The sequence below is a fragment of the Myotis nattereri genome (assembly GCF_964212035.1).
Source record: "Myotis nattereri genome assembly, chromosome: 19".
In the NCBI taxonomy this organism is placed as follows: domain Eukaryota; kingdom Metazoa; phylum Chordata; class Mammalia; order Chiroptera; family Vespertilionidae; genus Myotis; species Myotis nattereri.
This window is the reverse complement of record NC_138095.1, coordinates 14,580,833-14,599,359: the sequence shown is the minus strand read 5'-3', so window position 1 is coordinate 14,599,359 and position 18,527 is coordinate 14,580,833. Positions and strand designations below refer to the sequence as shown.

The window sequence follows — 18,527 nt, the reverse complement described above, 5'->3', positions numbered from 1 at the left end:
AAAATATATTAAAAAAAAAAAAGAAATTAAAATATCCTTTTGTCCCTTACAGAGTTTGGCTTTCAAGCCTTTCGTCTTGCTACTGACTCTAAAAGACTATGTCAGAAGCTGAATGTTGACTTTCTCTTTTCCATTTCATACCTGCTGAAACAACAATAACTCTTTCAGAGACAGACAGGTGCCTTGAGCTGTCTAGGGAAAAGTTAAAGACACAAAAATACAGACGGAAAAAAATCTTATTTATATAAATCAGAATGATTTTTGGAGTTCCTTTGTGAAGTTCAAAGCCAATGCTTCCCAACTCTCCTCCCCATCCTTTGACTCATTGGACTACACAATGGGTTTTTTGCTCTAGAAACTTGGTGGACTCAGGCTTTCTCCAGGATGTAAAAAAAATATTTTGAGAGGCAACTATTGCAAACCTAAGACCAGGGTTAAAGATTACCAAGAGGGGAGCTGTAAACTTTGGTCTCATCATGATATAAAGATTCCTTACAGGAATGAAAGAGAAGAAGAAGGAGAAGAAGAAAAAGGAGGAGGAAGCAGAGCAGGAGTTATTTTTTTAAAGTTTAAAATATCTTTGTAACAAAGAATTTCCTAGGCATTCCACTGTACCATGTCTTCATCAATCCTCCTAACAATTCCTACAAGGGAGCTACTGTTTCCCCATTTCACAGATGTGAAATTGAGGGTTAACAAAGTTGTGAGCCAGGTTTCAAGATTGCAGTTAGTGAGCCTACATTCTACTGACAGCCTTCATAAGAATGGTGGACATAGCGATGAGGGGGCAGGGGAGCTAGAGGGACGCTCCTCCTCAAAGCCTGGAGACAAGAAAAGGCCACCAGGCCGAGAAGCTGGTGACAGAACCCCAGGATGCTGGCTGTTAGGGGGTCACCTTTGTCCTCGCTCTGACATGTTGGAGAAAATTAGCTAAATTAGGCAGAGGAATAAACAGAGTGGCTTCTGGAGAGAGGCCCTCAGTATCTACATGATTCTATGATAAGACAGAGAACCCCAAGTAGGACCCGACAGGTATGAAAATAATCGAATTCAGGCCGTGTTCCAATCTCCTTCCTTTGGGATGGAACAGGGGTTTCCATTTCTTCAGCAGTTCTCTAGAGTCTCTCATTCCCCAGCCTTTGAAAAGCTTCTATCCCTCCCTCTTCAAAATGTATTGGAGGTCTACCCCTGGCATACACCTGCCTTCTCAGGAACAAGGAGCATGAGGTGGAGACAGGATGGATTGGGGCACAAGTCCAATTTAGGGTGTGTCCCAGTTCATTCCCTATTGAGCCCAAATCCTCATCTCCCCCTCATAGTGGTTCTCAGCCCAGACAGGGACGATTTGATGGGCCCCCGGGACCCATTTGATTGGCACCCCCTCTGAAGATTATCTCCTAAGCAAATACCCCCTTCTAAACTGGGGATGTAGGGCTTTGAAACTAGAAAATGCCAGGTCTGAAAGAGAAGAAAGAACAAGTCCGGCAACACACAGAGCTCTGTGTATTCAGAGAGAAGTTGGCAGGATTGTGCTCGGGCAGAGAAACTCCGAGTGGTACAAAGGGACGTGCCCAGAGTGAAGAAATCATGCTAATTGTCTGCACCGAAGCTGGAGAACGCCACCCAAAATGAAGAGAGAAAGGGGATCCCTGTCCAGAGTCTTCAGTGCCCTGCGCCTCACTCCTTTTGTCTACCTACTTCTGATCCAGACAGGTAGGAGACCAGAAGGGTAAGAGAGGGTTTGGAGAAGGGCCTGGGGCTTTCAAAATGGAAGGAGGGGAGAGTGGAGGGCCAGAATGCCTTTAGGGTGGGAGGAGGGGAGAGAGCTCAGCTGTGTGGGAAGCATCTCAGTGAATTCAGGCATTAGTGTTGAATGTATTTCTTCATTCTGCACGGCCCCTGCCCCCTCCCCCAAAAGGCTGCATGACTTCGGAGCTCCCACGGCATTCAGGACATTAGACGAAGGGCAATGAGCCATTTTTATAGGATGACTTGTTGGTACGGGCCAGTTCGGCATTCTTTGCAAGGATTATGGTGAGGCTTGGAGGGGTGGGGGAATCTTGGTTTTGTGCTTCCCTAACTTCCTGCCCCCACTTCTCTGAGAGTAAAACAGCAAGAGATAGAAAGAAGCTTTGGCGATAACGAGCATCCTGATTTTGGAGAGTAACACCAAACTACCCATAACTCACCGTACACCGTAGACACCTGTCTCCTATTTCACCCCCTACCAACTATTTGGAGAACTGATCTTATTTTAAGTATATTTGTTTATGTCCCCACACACTGTTCCAGAAAGCTTAGGAATTCACAATTTAGTTGGGCAAACAGATGCAGAGATCGTTTTAATAAAACACAGAAACTGTTTTGAGTCAGATATGCAGAGGATGCCTGGAAGCAGAGAGAAGTCACCTACCCCACCAGGAAACGGGTGCTGGTGGTGCAGGGTGGGGTTGGGGGAATATCAGGGGAGGTCACCTGGGAATGTCTGCACTAAATTTTTAAAGGATCAGATAAAATAGGTAGGTGTGGGTGTGGGCATTAGAGTTGGGGAAATGGGCAAAGGTTGACAGCTTGAAATGGCATCCTGTGTTTAGGAGCAGCCCAGCTGCTCTCCACTGCTGGAGAGGAAAGTGTGAATAAGTTAGGCAAGAGCCTGGTGAACTATACTAAGTAAAAGAGAATATTCTGTAAACAGTGGAGTGGAGAGAGCATTGGAAGGTTCTAATCTGGGAGCTGGGAGGGCCAGACGTGTGTTGGGATAGCTCACTCTGTAGTGAGGCATCGGAGGGGAACTGGAGGCAAACAAGACAGGAAAGGCACCTGTACGCATTTCCTAGGGCTGCTATAGCAAAGGGTAGCCTAGAAAACAGAAATTTATTGTCTCACAGTTTTGGAGGCTAATAGTTTGAGATCAATGTGTCGGCAAAACTCAGCTGATGGAGGTAGAAAAGGATCTGTTCTAGGCCTCTCTGCTTCTAATAATTCCTTGGCTTATGGCAGCATAACTTCAGTATTTACATGATATTCTCCCTGTGTGTGTGTGTGTGTGTGTGTGTGTGTGTGTGTGTCCAAATTTCCCCTTTTTTATAAGGACGAGAGTCATATTGGATTAGAGGTCCATCTTTCTCTTAGCTTATTACCTCCACAATGACCCCATTGCCAAAGAAGGTCACATTCTGAGGTACTGGGATTAGGACTTGAACATATGAATTTTAGGGGACACAATTCAACCCATAAAAGACTACTGCAGTAGTTCATGAGAGAAATAGCATGGGCTGGAATTAGAATAAAGACAGAGGGAATGAGGAATGTTGAGATAATATTTTGGAGGGAAAGTCAAGACTTAGTGATTGATAAGAAGTGGGAGAGTCCAGAGAGGGAGGTATGGGCTCTGTGTGAAACCTTAAACAAAAATCGTGAGGATATGATCATTACTGTTGTCCATGTTAAGTTTGAAATACCTATGACACATCTGTGGGAACATGTTGAATAGCCTAAACCTGGGGAGCAGGGAGGCCAGGGCTGACGGGGGGTATTTGGAAGCTGTCAGCCCATAGGTAAGATTTAAAACAAAGAATGGATAATAGCACTTAGGATGAGAAAATAGGCTGAAAATGGAACATTGAGTAACCCCAAGATTTGTAGAGGAAAAAATCCCATTGGGGAGACCAAGAAGGAACAGTCACAGGGACAGAGGGAGGACTAGAAGACTGTGTGTGCAGAAAGTCAAGGGAGTTGAGAGTTTTCTAGAGAACCAACATCAAATGTATCAAAGAGGTCCAGTACAAGAAGTACCTAAAAGAGTCCGTTAGATATGGCATTTAAGAGGTTACTGTTGGCCTTACTGAGCAGAGTCTCAGTGGAAATGACAATGACTTGAGGAAATGAGATTTGGGGAATTGGGAATACAAAGTGCATATGAAATATACAAGTCAGAGATGTCCCTAACTCCTTCAGGCCATCATATGATAAGGAAAAAAATTACAGAAATATATTGTTAGTCAATGTGACTGGGCAAAAACAAAAGGTGGCAAAGGGTCTAACGTGTGGGAGAAATAATAAATATAACAAAAAAATTCTAAATATCAACTATGCTAATAAGATATTAGTTATGACCTATGACAGGTAAGAAATCAGTGCAGGGTCAGGCCATTGTACTGCTGTGATCTGAGAGCAATAAAGAGCTGACATTCTATAAGAAATTTCTGCCATCTTCAATACATCAATTAGGAAAATGCCAACTTCTTTGACAAATAAATTCCAAAATTTAAGTAATTGGTGTTAACCATATAGAGGTATGATGAAGTTTCCAGCTAGGCCTGGGTTGAGGAAGGACTCTGCTCCATGAAGTTTTTCAGGGACAAAGATGATGGAGTTCTGTCAACTTTGACATGTGTTTCCAATGGTCACCCTGAGATTTATCTCCATTTCTTCTAGGTAGAAAAAAATTTAAATGGGTGTGCGGGGTCCTAAACCAGCGTATAGAGCAGTGATGGCGAACCTATGACACGCGTGTCAGAGATGACACGCAAACTCATTTTTTTGGTTGATATTTCTTTGTTAAGTGGCATTTAAATATGTAAAATAAATATCAAAAATATACATTTTTGTTTTACTATGGTTGCAAATATCAAAAAATTTCTATATGTGACATGGCACCAGAGTTCAGTTAGGGTTTTTCAAAATGCTGACACGCTGAGCTCAAAAGGTTCGCCATTGCCCTAACCGGTTTGGCTCGGTGGATAGAGCATCGGACTGCGGATTGAAGGGTCCCAGGTTCGATTCCGGTCAAGGGCATGTACCTTGGTTGTGGACACATCCCCAGTGGGGAGTGTGCAGGAGGCAGCTGATCAGTGTTTCTAACTCTCTATCCCTCTCCCTTCCTCTCTGTAAAAAATCAATAAACTATATTAAAAAAAAAAAAAAGGTTCGCCGTCACTGGTATAGAGGGTACCTATCACTTTCACTAGTTCATCAGCTAGAACACAGGCACCTGGCCAAACCTAACATCAAGGGAGGCTGGAAAATATAGTTTTTAAGATTGCCACTAAAAGGGGAGCTTGGACCATGTCACCCAAGCTCCCAAAGATTTACCTTAATCCCTTGTGCTTATGGCAGCAACCACCAAGCCAGGCTCAGATAAGTAACACTCAATATTTAATGCTCTGTCCCTAATATATGGATTAATAAAATTTTCCTAAATTCGTCACAGCCCAACTCGTGGAACATGCACCTAAGGCTTTCCTAGAGGCCGGGACAGTATTTTACAGACATACACACAGCAAGCCACAAATCTAGATAATCTGATTTGCAAGATTTTACTCTTTGGGATCTCATAACTATTCCATCCTCTAAGGACCCAAGAAGAAGAAGTCCCTTGCCTGGATTCCATCCTTTTAGCCCTAAAATCCCCTTCACATGGTAACTGGAAACTTTTGCCAAGCAAAATTAGCACATAAAAATGAGTAGATGGTGGTGTCTTTAAAGGAAGAGGCTATTAAGGGAATCCGAGGCTATTGGCAGATACATTCTTGTGCTTTACAGCTTGACATTGCTTGGTGTCACAGGAGGTCAAAATCCTACATGATGAAGGCCGCCTACCTGACCCAGTGCGGCACTGTTTAAGTTGATCAGTCAATTTCCTTTTGTTCAGCCTTGGGTGGGAACAGACACTTTCTACATAACGATGCCTCAGAGACTAGAGGACAGTAATTAAGTTAATCACTTCTCAAGGCTGAATAGTCCTAGTCCCTTTTATTTCTACTGTGGATCACAATTGTTAGCCACTTCCTCATTTCTGTGTCCTGCTTTGGCTCCTGTCCCAGTTCTCTGTGTCCCTTGAAAGTTGTGGAACCCTGAGCATAATACAGAGTCCAGTTTTGGCAAGAATTTTGGGAAACAGTGTTTCCTTGGCAAAATGCTCTCTTTGTCAGCTTCTGAGAAAGACTGTTCCATTCACTTCTGAACACCCATACATACCCCTGTGAGACATGGCGGGAGGAAGACTCCCACCTAGAGGAGAGTAAGGCCTAGGGCAGTGGACGGCAAACTCATTAGTCAACAGAGCCAAATATCAACAGTACAACAATTGAAATTTATTTTGAGAGCCAAATTTTTTAAACTTAAACTATATAGGTAGGTACATTGTTATTAACTTAATTAGGGTACTCCTAAGGCTTAAGAAGAGCCACACTCAAGGGGCCAAAGAGCCACATGTGGCTCGCGAGCTGCAGTTTGCCGACCACGGGCCTAAGGCAATCCATATACTATAGCTTCTCAGTGTTTCCATCCTGAGGAACCAGGTTTAATTGGCAGAAAGAGCAGGTGGAGCCCGATCTTACAAGGCCTTCTGGGTTTTTTTTGTTTTGTTTTTTGTTTTTAAATATATTTTATTGACTTTTTTACAGAGAGGAAGGGAGAGGGATAGAGAATTCGAAACATTGATGAGAGAGAGAAACATCAATCAGCTGCCTCCTGCACAGCCCCCACTGGGGATGTGCCCACAACCAAGGTACATGCCCTTGACTAGAATCAAACCTGGGACCTTTCAGTCCGCAGACCGACGCTCTATCCACTGAGCCAAACCGGCTAGGGCACAAGGCCTTCTGATCCCAAACTTTTTGTTTTACTCATCCTAAATCCCTCTTCTAAAGGGAATACAAATTGGGCTGGAGTTTGGGTGAATTTCCAAAATCATCTACCCCGTTGCAGGGCTGTTTTGCACTGTAAGATGCTACGTGCAGCTGGGGCAAGGATAGGAGAGGCTCTTGGTTTAACTGGAAGGTGGCCCAGTTGTCTTCAGGCCCCTAAACTTCCCCTTTAGTGCACCATCATGTGACATACTCCTTTCTTTGTGAATCTGTGTCCCCATGCTTTCTCCATCACCCAACCCCACCTCACTCTCCCAATTTCCAATCAAGAAAACCTGACAAATTCATTCTAAGGTCGAATGACTTATAAGCTACAGAGGATAAAAGATGTTTGTCTGTTTTGCTCAATGACATAGCCCAAGGATACAGAACAGTGCCTGGCACATGGTAAGTGCTCAATAAATATTTCTCTAAGTGGTGTGGGGGAGCTGGACCCTTCCAGAGGAAAACTACCAGAGGCAGAGGGCCAGGTGGAAGAAGAGCGAAGGGCGGGCAATGGGATGGGCGTGAGGGATGATGAAGGAGCAGAGGGGCCCAGAGCTACAGGGGGAGAAGAGAAGGCACCAGAGCGTAAGAAGGAAGGACACCTGTGAAGGGCGCAGAACGAATGGAGAGACTTGAAGCGATCAGAGGAATTAAAGGCGGGAGCCCAAGGGGCTGATGCCGCCCTCTCCGCGTGGGCCTCTGTTCACAGGGCCCCTGCAGGGGGTGAACATCACCAGCCAGGTCCGCCTGATCCATGGCACGGTGGGCAAGTCGGCTCTGCTCTCCGTGCAGTACAGCAGCAGCAGCAGCGACAAGCCCGTGGTGAAATGGCAGCTGAAGCGGGACAAGCCGGTGACCGTGGTGCAGTCCATCGGCACCGAGGTCATCGGCAACCTGCGCGCCGACTACCGAGACCGCATCCGCCTCTTTGAGAACGGCTCCCTGCTCCTCAGCGACCTGCAGCTCGCCGATGAGGGCACCTACGAGGTGGAGATCTCCATCACGGACGACACCTTCACCGGGGAGAAGACCATCAACCTCACCGTGGATGGTAAAGCGCTCCGGCAGGGGAGGCGGTGGGCCGGGCCTGAGACTGGGGCAGGGTCCATTAGGCCCTGGAACACCAACACAAAAACCACTTGGGGGTTGAGAGGAAGCCAGTCGGACATTAGCAGTTAGCAGACAGGCTACAGGAAACAGGTGAAGAGTGCTTACTCTATTCCAGAAACTATTTTAAGGGCTTTGCATATATTGGCTCTTAATGCTCACAGTAATCTAGGGATAGTAAATATCATTATCCCCATTTGCAAAAGGTGGCCACAAAAGGGGGAAACGGAGGCACAAAAAGGTTGAGTAACTTGCCTAAGCCTTGCAGCTAGTAAGTGATTGAGCCAATATTTGAACGCAGGCAGCTGGACTGAGTCTGAGTTGTGCCACACTGGGTCAGTTTAAGACATCGTAGGAAGGTATTTGGGGAAAAGGGGAGGGAAGGTCCATGAGGGTGGGGACCATGGCTGCCTTGTTCAGTATTGTACCTCCTGTGCTTAGTAGGTACTCAATAAATAGCTGATACAGAAATGAGTGAATGGGGCACCTATAATACTTTCAACAACAAAGAGAAATTAAAAAATAAGTCCATTAATAAATGAGTGAGTGAATGAATGGATGGATGGTGGTCAAGAACTTGACTAATGATCTCTGAAGGGCCTCTCTGATCACACACTGAGTTGTGTTGTGTTGAAGGTAGAAAGTTAGGAAGGTGGGAGGAGCTTTTGGCCCCCGGCTCACCGCGTCCCCTCCCCGGGCCCAGTGCCCATTTCGAGGCCACAGGTGTTAGTGGCTTCGACCACTGTGCTGGAGCTCAGCGAGGCCTTCACCCTGAACTGCTCCCATGAGAACGGCACCAAGCCCAGCTACACCTGGCTGAAGGACGGCAAGCCCCTCCTCAACGACTCGCGAATGCTCCTGTCCTCCGACCAGAAGGTGCTCACCATCACGCGCGTGCTCATGGAGGACGACGACCTGTACAGCTGTGTGGTGGAGAACCCCATCAGCCAGGGCCGCAGCCTGCCCATCAAAATCACGGTGTACAGTGAGTCTCCCTGCCTGCCCTCCCTTCAGGGCTCAAAACCCATGAGGGGCTACCGACATCCCCCACAGAGGGAGAGAGAGGCAGAGATGGGCGGGCTCTCCATGGAGAACAGCAACAGGTGGGAAGTGGGCCCTGGGCAAGCTCTGCCAGGAGCCAGCCATGCTGCCCGGGGCTCTTTTTCTCTTCCACCCGCTGCAGGAAGCTCTCCGCACCACACCCGGAGTCTCTCTCACTTCTCTGCCTTTCTCTCTCCCTAGAAAGAAGCTCCCTCTACATCATCTTGTCCACCGGAGGCATCTTCCTCCTTGTGACCTTGGTGACCGTGTGTGCCTGCTGGAAACCCTCCAAAAAGTCTAGGTAACCCCTCAAGTTCCTCACCCTGAGCATCCTAACCCTGCAATCCACACCCAAGCTCTCTTCTTTTCGAAGTCTCTTTAAATGCCTTTCCTCCCAGAGCCCTGCTCTTCTTCCCAGGAGATCCATCTCACCATGTGTGTACAGTGTATGGAACCACCTCCTGCGCTCACAACCCCCCCAATGACCCACACTGTTAATGGTTTCACTCGCAGGGCACCTTTCCCAGGCTAGGCACTGTGGTTGTGGTTAGCGCCCTACCTTTCAAGTATCATTACCTGCAGTTTACAGATAAAGACACTGAGGCTCAAATTGTCCACAGTCACAATGCCAGCGGCAAACTTAGATTTGACTCCTTCCAGCCCATCCTCCTGTTATCAGGCCCTTTTTACAGCCATCACTCTCCCTTGTCCCCACCCCCAGACCTCCTCCTGCTCACACTCAGCAACTCTGCTCATGGGGTGCTGGGTTGATTTGCAGAAAGAAGAAGAAACTGGAAGAACAAAACTCCCTGGAATATATGGATCAGAACGATGACAGCCTGAAGCCGGAAGGTGAGCTCCCAGCGGCCCACTCGCCCAACCCATCCTCACTCAGATCAGTGGGCTTCTGGGAAAAGGCAGAACTGGGCCTCAAGGAAGCCGGCTCTGCAGGGCCCCTTCCTCCACCAACTGCCCGAAGACTGCAGAGCAGGGAGAGGTGCGGCCAAGGTAGGACCCCGCGCGCGTGGCTGATCCTTTGGTGGAGGTTGTGGCGGGACCTTGACTGGCCACTTGGGGAGCAGAACGTAGGTGCTGGCTGGTGGGGAGGGTTCTGGATCGGGGCCAGCCACCCCATTCTTTGCCCTGTGCAGCAGACACCCTCCCCCGAAGTGGAGAGCAGGAGCGGAAGAACCCCATGGCGCTCTATGTTCTGAAGGACAAGGTGAGCAGCTGTGGACCGGGTGCCTCACAGACACCAATGAGCCCCTACCACATCCTGGTGCTAGATGTGTATATATCCCTTTCTAGTACGCAGAATGACCTGAGAAATGGGTGTGTCGTCCCCGTTTTACACGTTAGGAAAATAAGGCCGATGAAGGTGAAGGGACTTGCCCAGGATCAACCAAGAAAATAAGGAGCAGGTCTAGGCCAGTGGTCAGCAAACCACGGCTCCCGAGCCACATGCGGCTCTTTGGCCCCTTGAGTGTGGCTCTTCCACAAAATACCACGTGCAGGCATGCATGTACAGTGCGAAGTTGACTTAAAACTTTAAAGTTTATTAAGTTAATTTTAGGGAACGTTGTGGAGTGAAAGAAGATGTAGTGTCGAGGATGGAGAAAGGTGTATTGAGATGGTTTGGACATACAGAGAGGATGAACGAAAGGAGATAGACGAAACAAGTACACAAGACGAGTGTGGATGGGAGAGTTGGAAGGGGTCGACCTCAGCGAACGTACCTCAATCAGATTGAGGACGTTTTTTTAGCAAAGGCCAGCTTAGGAGGACCCTAATGAAGTTAATAACAATGTACCTACCTATATATAGTTGAAGTTTAAAAAATGTGGCTCTCAAAGGAAATTCCAATCGTTGTACTGTTGATATTTGGCTCTGTTGACTAATGAGTTTGCCGACCACTGGTCTAGGCCTTTAGTTCAGGTCTTTGAACATCAATCAGCTCGGGTCATTTCCCCTCTGTTCCACTAACGCTGCCCCGGGCTATCCTAGACAGGTGGAAAGAGGACAATAAGGAACAAAGCACTCAAGTTAATGCATTTCACTATTTACTAAGCACCTGTTATCTGCCAGGCACCTTGCTAAGTGTCTTGTATTGGGGCTGGCGGGGGGAGGGTTAAGAGGGGCAGGGAACCAGTCCTCCATCTGCCGTCTTCCCGGAGGTGGGAGTGTGGAGGGAACTACCTCCTTCACTTAGGTTTGCCCAGAGCCCCTTGAACACCAGTCGCGCCCCTAAACCGGGCCGCTGTCCGCTGACCCTGGCGCGTGTCCTTGCAGGACGCCCAGGAGCCCGAGGAGGAGCCTGCTCCGGAGCCCCGCGCAACGGAGCCCGGCCCGCCCGGCCCGCCCGGCTACTCGGTGTCGCCGGCTATTCCTGGCCGCTCGCCCGGGCTGCCCGTGCGCTCTGCCCGCCGGTACCCGCGCTCGCCGGCGCCCTCCCCCGCTCCGGGTCGGACGCACACGTCTCCATCCCGGGCCCCCGGCTCGCCCGGTCGCTCGAGCATCCTGCGGACTGCGGGCGCGCGCTTGATCCGCGAGCCGGAGGAGGCTGCCCCGGTGGGGATCAGCGCCTGAGCCGCCCGGGACCCGCCTTCCCGCCGGAAAGCCCGCACGCGCTGCGGCCGGGGAGGTGGGGAGGCCCGAGAGGCCGGAAAGCCGGGCGAAGAGAGGTCCCTGCAGGAGCGCACGGGCGCACGGGTCTCGCCCGAGGACGTGGATGAGCTTGGGCTGATGGAGGAGGCGGCGGGAGCCGGAGATTCAGGGGTGAAACCGGGTCGCGTTTGCTTCTGGTTCGCTGGCAGTGTTCTCGGTGGATAAGGGTTGTGCCCCCTTAGGACTACATAGATTATTCCATTCCCGGCCCAGTCCTCCAAGGGTCTTATGGAAACTAACATCAGTAACCTAACCCGCGACTATCCCGCGACCTTGCCACCCGCCTCCCTTCCCGCTGAAGGAACGCCTGGTTCCTGGCGCTTTGGGGCAAGCCCAGGCTACGGAGGCCTTTTGCTCAAAATGCACAACTGTAAGGGAAGGGGAAGTCAGATGCCGGTGACCGTGTGTACAGGGCACTGTTCTGAACATCCGGAAAGCATTGTGAAGGCAGCGCCTCTGGGCACCTGGTACCTGGGTACCACCAGTTGATGCGGGAGGAGCTCAAGGGCATTCTTTTGCCCCCTGACCTGGGCCCTGGCGAGAACAAAGGATTCCAGTCCCGGCTTGGCCTCCTCCCAAAGCCTCCGTCAGAGAGAGGCGTGCTAAGCGTTCCTTCTGTCTCTATTCCTAGAGAGAGGGTTTCCCACTCACGCCCCTAGCCGAGAAAGCTAGATCACGTGAAGAACCGTTTTTAACCCTCACACCTGTGCCTTCTGCCTGGCTTCCTTACACAACAAGCCTTTCAAACAATCATAATCCCCCTTGAAAGGCTGTGGGCTCCCTCCAGCTGTGAGAGAATAAGGTTTGACTTTCTAGAGAAATGAAGTGTGTATGTGTGTGTGGGGGGGGGTGGGGGAGGGGTGTAGGGGGGGAGGCTCATTGCTCCCTTGGCTCCCCCCTCTACCTGCCCTGCTCCCAGATACTCAGATCCCAAGAGACTGGAGAAGGGCAGACTCCCTAACCACACAGCATCAGAATACAGGGAGGTAGGGCCATTGTGTAGCCAGGCCAGGCCCATGCCCCAGCCTATGGACCAATTGTAGGAAAGACAATAATCTACTGTGTGAGGAGAGAGGGCAATTGAAAAGCTGGAAGAGAAGACCTTCTGAGTTGACCTCTGTTTTTTGATGCCTCTAGGGGTCCTTGCACCCCAGGCCCCTCCTCAACCTCCTAAGCTCCAGTTCTGACTCTCCACCATCCCACAGAGCAATTCCTAAGGCCCCTGTCTCCACCCTTCACCCTGGGGTAAGTTTTGTCCCAGCCCCAAGGGCAAAAGCCTCTCTAGTTGGCCCCTCCCCCTCTGCCTGCCAGCGTGCCTGTGGCTCCTTTGAGCCTGCATGCTTTTGCAGCTCCCCTTAGTTGTCCAGAACTGCTCCCCTAATCTTCCCAGGTGCCTCATCCAGAGATAAAAGGTGCAGGGTAAGTTGCTCAGGCAGGTGTGAGATGCAGGACTCAGAGAAAGGGAAGATGCTGGTCAGCCTTGAGAGGCAGGGGTGAAGGTTAGGGTGGGATGAGATGAGAGTCTGCTGTATTCCGTACCCTGATGCTGAATCCCTGAGGGCCCAGGCCCAGCTTCCCCGGCTGAAGCCAAATTTACCTTGAGTGGGGTTGGGGAGGTTGGGGGAGTGAGGAAGTGGATTTTGTTTCTCTTGTATTTTGTTTGGATCTTCATCTTTGTATTACTAGCATCTAGCAGCGTGCCTAGCACATACTGGATGCTCAATAAACTTTTGATGAAATGAAATGACATCTTTCTTCCACTTAAGCAAGGAGAACAAAACAAACTTAAAAACATCAGTCATTTCCCTTTTTTCTTCTCATCTTCCTTCACCATCCTTCATCCTTTTTGAAAACCCCAAATTGTCTATTCCAAAATCATTCACCGACATTCATCCATTCAGGTATTCTTTCACTGATTCATAAACATTTGTTACTCTACCATGGCCCAGGCCCTGTGATGGACACTGAGGAAACAGCAGTGTCAGGGTTGCCGAAGGGGGAATGCACAAGGCCAAAGTGGTAAGGGATTATAAATTTATTTGGTCATCTGGATACCAGATGGGCTAGCCCCCAAATGGCACCAGCACCCAGGGGCAGGGAGTCAGAGATTTATTTTTAAATATATATTTTATTGATTGATTTTTTACAGAGAGGAAAGGAGAGAAATAGAGAGTTAGAAACATCGATCAGCTGCCTTCTACACAGCCCCTACTGGGGATGTGCCCGCAACCAAGGTACATGCTCTTGACCGCAATCGAACCTGGGACCCTTCAGTCTGCAGGCCGATGCTCTATCCACCGAGGCAAACCCACTAGGGCAGGAGTCAGAGATTTTAAAGGACTCTAGGCAGGCTTTTTCTGGGCGGAGAATTCTCTGGGCAGGTCGGGATTCTGGGAAAGTCCAGAGATAATGGTCTTAGCAAATGGAATGTGGTCTAAGGGAAAGGAAATGTCCCTTGTGAAGTGGCCTAAAGGTCAATTTCCAGGGGAGGGGTGTCGATTCAATTATTTGATCAAACCTAACAAGCATAACTATGCCAGGACTCCTACCCAGAAGCCTCATGGAGGAAGACAGATGGGTAAACAGATTATTACACTACAGTATGGAAGATGCAACGATAGAGGCAGATACAGGGCGCTCTGCGAGCATATGGGAGTGTTCTTTAACCCAGATTAAAGTATCTTGGAGGAGAATAGGCCTGAATTTTGTGTTAGGAAGATTCGTTAATCAGGTGGAGGAGAAGGAAAAAAGGATGAAAGGACACATATTGGAGGCAGAAGGAACAGCATGTATGAAATCTTGGCAGTGTAACATGAGTCCAGACTACCTAGACCCCATAAAATGTGTATTGCCCAGGGATAAATGTTTACATAGCCCTGTAATGGAAACTAGTCTTGGACAAGTGACAAGGTGGGGGAGCTGAACCTGAGACGCCCGTATTAAGTTGGTGTCCTGGGAAGGGCCCCCAGTTGGTCGTATCCCAGGCTTCGACAATAAAAATTTAGCCCTGGCCGGTGTTGCGCAGTAGGTTGGGCGTCATCCTGGTTGGGGGCTCAATACCTGGTGGGGGACATGCAAGGCAGCCAATCTGTGTTTCTTTCTCACATCGATGTTTCTCTCCCTCTCCCTTTCTCTCTTTCTAAAAATCAATTTTAAAATATTTCAAAAACACACATAAAATAAAATTGCAAATCCTCTCTAGAGAAAAGCACCTCCTAAAATTGTCAGAGATTAAGACCAACCAAAGATGAATTACAATGAAAGGTCATAAACACAGATGGAAACAAATCACCATGAAGGAGAGTCTGCAGAGTAAAAAGCAATAGATTTAGACTCTCAGTAGGCGGTGTGCAAGAGGCAGCTGATCGATGTTTCTCTCTCATCGATTTTTCTAACTCTCTATCCCTCTCCCTTCTGCTCTGTAAAAAAATCAGTAACATATATATATATTATTACTATATACGGTTAGCCTAGAATACTTAGCAAAGCAAGCTTCCATATCGGAGGGCAAAAGAAGGATATTATAAAAAAACAAAAACTACAGTTTACCATCAACACTAAAAAAAAAAAAAAACTCCTAAAAATATTTTAGGAAGAGGGAAAATTATTCCAAAAGAAATATTTAAGGTACAAGAAAGAATGGTAAGCAAAGAGATGAGTACAAAGAGAAAGGCGAATCTGAACAGTCCTTTATAAAATGATAATAATGTCTAATCTGTGGTTCCCAAAATTCAGACAAATAAAATACAGGGAAATAATAGCGGGTAAATGGAAAGGGAGGCATCAGAATGAGACTACTCCAGGGTCCTTGAATGCTTTGGGAAGAAAAAGGTGGTCAAGATAGTAACTTTAGAGGCTGCACGACAGCAGCTGAAGGGTGGAGGAGGTGGGGTAGCCGGTCTCGTCCTCTCCATGAGGTCACAGCTCATGCTGATGTTCGGCGTTCAGGAAGGTATTCATTTAGTGAAACCACAGCAGTGGCACACACTGCCAGTCACAGACCAAGTTTCCCGCTGCACTGGAGAACCAGATTAAAATGTCCACACTACCTAAAGAAACCTATAGATTCAATGCAATCACTATCAAAATACCGATGTCATTTTTCACAGAACCAGAACAAATAATCCTAAAATTTATATAGGACTACAAAAGACCCCCATAGCCATAGCAATTGAGAAAGAAGAATAAAGTCGAAGGTATCACACTACCTGATCTCAAACTATACTACAAGGCTATAGTAATCAAAACAGCATGGTACTGGCATAAAGACAGACACATAGATCAATGGAACAGAATAGAGAGCCCAGAAATAAGCCCATGCCATGACAAAGGAGGCAAGAATATATAATGGGGTTAAAACAGTCTATTTAATAAATGGTGTTGGGAAAACTGAACAGATATATGCAAAAAATGAAACTAGACCACTTTTTTACACCATATACAAGAATAAACTCAAAATAGATTGAAGGCTTAAATGTAAGACCTGAAATCATAAAACTACTAGAAGAAAACATAGGCAGGAAACTCTGACTCTTCTCTTAGCAATATTTTTCCTGATATATCTCCCTGGGCAAGGGAAACAAAAGACAAAATAAACAAATGGTACTGCATCAACTAAAATATTTTTGCACAGCAAAGGAACCATCAACAAAGCTAAAAGATAACTTACTGAATGGAAGAAGATATTTGCCAACAATACATCTGATAAGGGGTTTGTATCCAAAACTTATGAAGAACTCAATTCAGCACCAAAAACAACAAAATTGTCCAATTTAAAAACGAGCAGAAAACCTGAATAGATATTTCTCCAAAGAGGACATACAGATGACCAACAGCCATATGAAAAGATGCTCAATGTCACCAACCATCAGAGAAATGTAAACTCAAACCACAGTGAGATATCACCTCACACATGTCAGAATGGCTGTCATCACTAAATCAATAAACAACAAGTGTTGGTGAGGATGTGGAAAAAGGGAACTCTTGGGCACTGTCGGTGGGATTGTAAATTGGTGTAGCCACGATGGAAAACAGTATGGAGGTTCCTAAAAATATTAAAAACAGAAGTACCTGATGACCCAGCAATTCCATGTCTGGGTATTTCTCCAAAGAAATCCAACTAATTTTTACACCAATTCAAAAAGAAATATGCATTCATTCACATGTTCATTGCAGCAATATTTACAATAGCCAATATTTACAATAGCCAAGATATAAAAGTAACATAAATGATCCTTAGTAGACAATTGGATAAAGAAGATGTGGTACCTATATAGTATGAAATATTACTCAATCATAAAAAAGAACAAAACTTTACCATTTGCAACAACATAGATGGACCGAAAAGGTATTATGCTAACTGAAATGAGTCATACAGAGAAAGACAAATACCCTATGATTTCACTTATATATGGAATCTAGAAAACTAAATAAATGAACAAACAAAACAGAAACAGACTCATAGATGCAGAGAACAAACTGATGGTTGCCAGATGAGAGGGGGCTGGGGGACTGGTTGAAAAAGTGAAGGGATTAAGAAGTACAAATTGAGAGTTACAAAATAGTCATGTGCTGTAAAGTACAGCACAGGGTATATAGCCAATAATGGAATAACTATGGATGGTGCGGGGTGGGTACTAGACTTATCAGAGGGAATCACTTTATAAGTTACCTCAATGTCTAACCAGTATCCTGTACACTTGAATCTAATAATATTGACTGCCAACTATCATTTTTTAAAATGAATAAAATAAACTGAGAAGTAATTGAAGAGAAAGAAAAAAAAAGCCACAAAGAGTACCTAGGGGTGGTTGAGGCTGACTGAGGTTGGTCAGGGAGGAGATGTGCCATTCCCAGAACACCCAAGGGATAATTAGCGCATAGCTAGTGTTCTCAAAGCACGTCCACATCCCCTACCCATAAACCTCATACCGACATATCCTGACGAGGGAAGTGGGGCTCGGAGAGGCTATGTGACACTCAAGGTCTCTCTGCCAGTGGAACCAGGATCTCCACAGAGTGTAACTGCCTTCAGTCCTACCCGAATCCTTACCTTTTACCCCATTCGCTTGGCCAGCAGGCATCCCCCACTGCATCTCCAGAGAACATGAAATAGGAAGCCAGAGGAGCCAGGAACGAGAGGTGGGCATTTTTCCTCTGGAGGGTCCTTTAGAAGGGCATTCAATCCCTGCCCTTTCTCTCCCCTCTTACAGGCAACTATCAGACACTCACAAGCCTCAACACTTTAAAACCAGAGGGCAAAGGAAGGTACTTTCTAAATTGGCCACTGGGTCTGCAGATCACCAGGGCAAGGAGCAGAACTTCCTTAAAAGTGAAGGCACCTCCCACTGACAGAATCCGCTTGACTCACGCAGCCAACTCTTCCTTCGTGTGTGGGAATGAGACAGTCAGGATGCTGATGGGCCAGGTTGCCGGAAGTGAGCACTGTGGTCTCTGGGAGCCATCTAGAGCCACCTTACTGTTGGGAACTCCCCTTGGGCAGCCACTCCATGGATCCCTGAGTGTCCCTGATGCTTGGACCAAGTAAGGGGAAGGACCTTAATGGCCTACAGCAGTGGTTCTCAACCTTCTGGCCCTTTAAATACAGTTCCTCATCTTGTGACCCAACCATAAAATTATTTTCGTTGCTACTTCATAACTGTAATGTTGCTACTGTTATGAATCGTCATGTAAATATCTGATATGCAGGATGGTCTTAGGCAACCCCTGTGAAAGGGTCGTTCGACTGCCAAAGGGGTCGCAACCCACAGGTTGAGAACCACTGGGCTACAGGAACAGCTCAGAGTAATTGGCCCCTTCTATCCCCATCGGTTCTTAGCACTTGGCCCTCCGGAGTCTGGGAATAGAGGGAATGGAATGGAATGGAATGGAATGGAATGGAATGGAATGGAATGGAGGTGATCTCCAGGGATGAGGCACATGACTGTGGGGTGGGGGCCATTCCTCAGGCCGTCGTAGCCTCTGAGGCTCTGTTCCTGCCGTCCAGCACTGGCACCTCTCCGCACTGTGCCACCTGTCCATTCTCACTCAGCTGAGGACAGGGCTAGTCATGAATCCAAA

At 47.4% G+C, this 18,527-nt stretch overlaps 2 protein-coding genes across 5 annotated transcripts; one reads left to right on the top strand and one right to left on the bottom strand.

Moving 5' to 3' along the window:
• Nucleotides 1–1,263: 1,263 nt before the first annotated feature.
• Nucleotides 1,264–13,191, top strand: HEPACAM (hepatic and glial cell adhesion molecule). 4 transcript variants are annotated; one of them, XM_081113693.1, is made up of 8 exons: nucleotides 1,264–1,713; nucleotides 7,345–7,686; nucleotides 8,446–8,727; nucleotides 8,985–9,084; nucleotides 9,562–9,791; nucleotides 9,935–10,005; nucleotides 11,073–11,179; nucleotides 11,475–13,191. In XM_081113693.1, the coding sequence occupies exons 1-8, from the start codon at nucleotides 1,629–1,631 to the stop codon at nucleotides 11,524–11,526; spliced, it is 1,269 nt and encodes a 422-aa protein (XP_080969819.1). In that variant the 5' UTR covers nucleotides 1,264–1,628; the 3' UTR covers nucleotides 11,527–13,191. The 4 variants fall into 4 exon arrangements, with proteins under 4 accessions (XP_080969819.1, XP_080969817.1, XP_080969820.1 ...); XM_081113691.1 differs by having other exon boundaries at nucleotides 9,562–9,780; nucleotides 9,938–10,005; nucleotides 11,073–13,191; XM_081113694.1 differs by having other exon boundaries at nucleotides 9,562–9,635; nucleotides 11,073–11,502.
• On the bottom strand, nucleotides 12,190–17,376 carry HEPN1 (hepatocellular carcinoma, down-regulated 1; the record flags this gene model as incomplete). The annotated part of the gene is given in 4 exon segments (XM_081113731.1): nucleotides 12,190–12,575; nucleotides 12,578–12,608; nucleotides 12,611–12,660; nucleotides 17,364–17,376. Coding segments are annotated over 4 exon segments (480 nt in total).
• Between the last annotated feature and the right edge of the window lie 1,151 nt (nucleotides 17,377–18,527).

Excerpts from the sequence above, each read along its gene's own strand:
- HEPACAM (XM_081113691.1), top strand. The coding sequence starts at position 1,629 with ATGAAGAGAGAAAGGGGATCCCTGTCCAGAGTCTTCAGTGCCCTGCGC. Across the intron at positions 8,728-8,984 it reads CATCAAAATCACGGTGTACA|AAAGAAGCTCCCTCTACATC; the intron begins GTGAGTCTCCCT and ends CTCTCTCCCTAG. Across the intron at positions 9,085-9,561 it reads AAACCCTCCAAAAAGTCTAG|AAAGAAGAAGAAACTGGAAG; the intron begins GTAACCCCTCAA and ends GTTGATTTGCAG.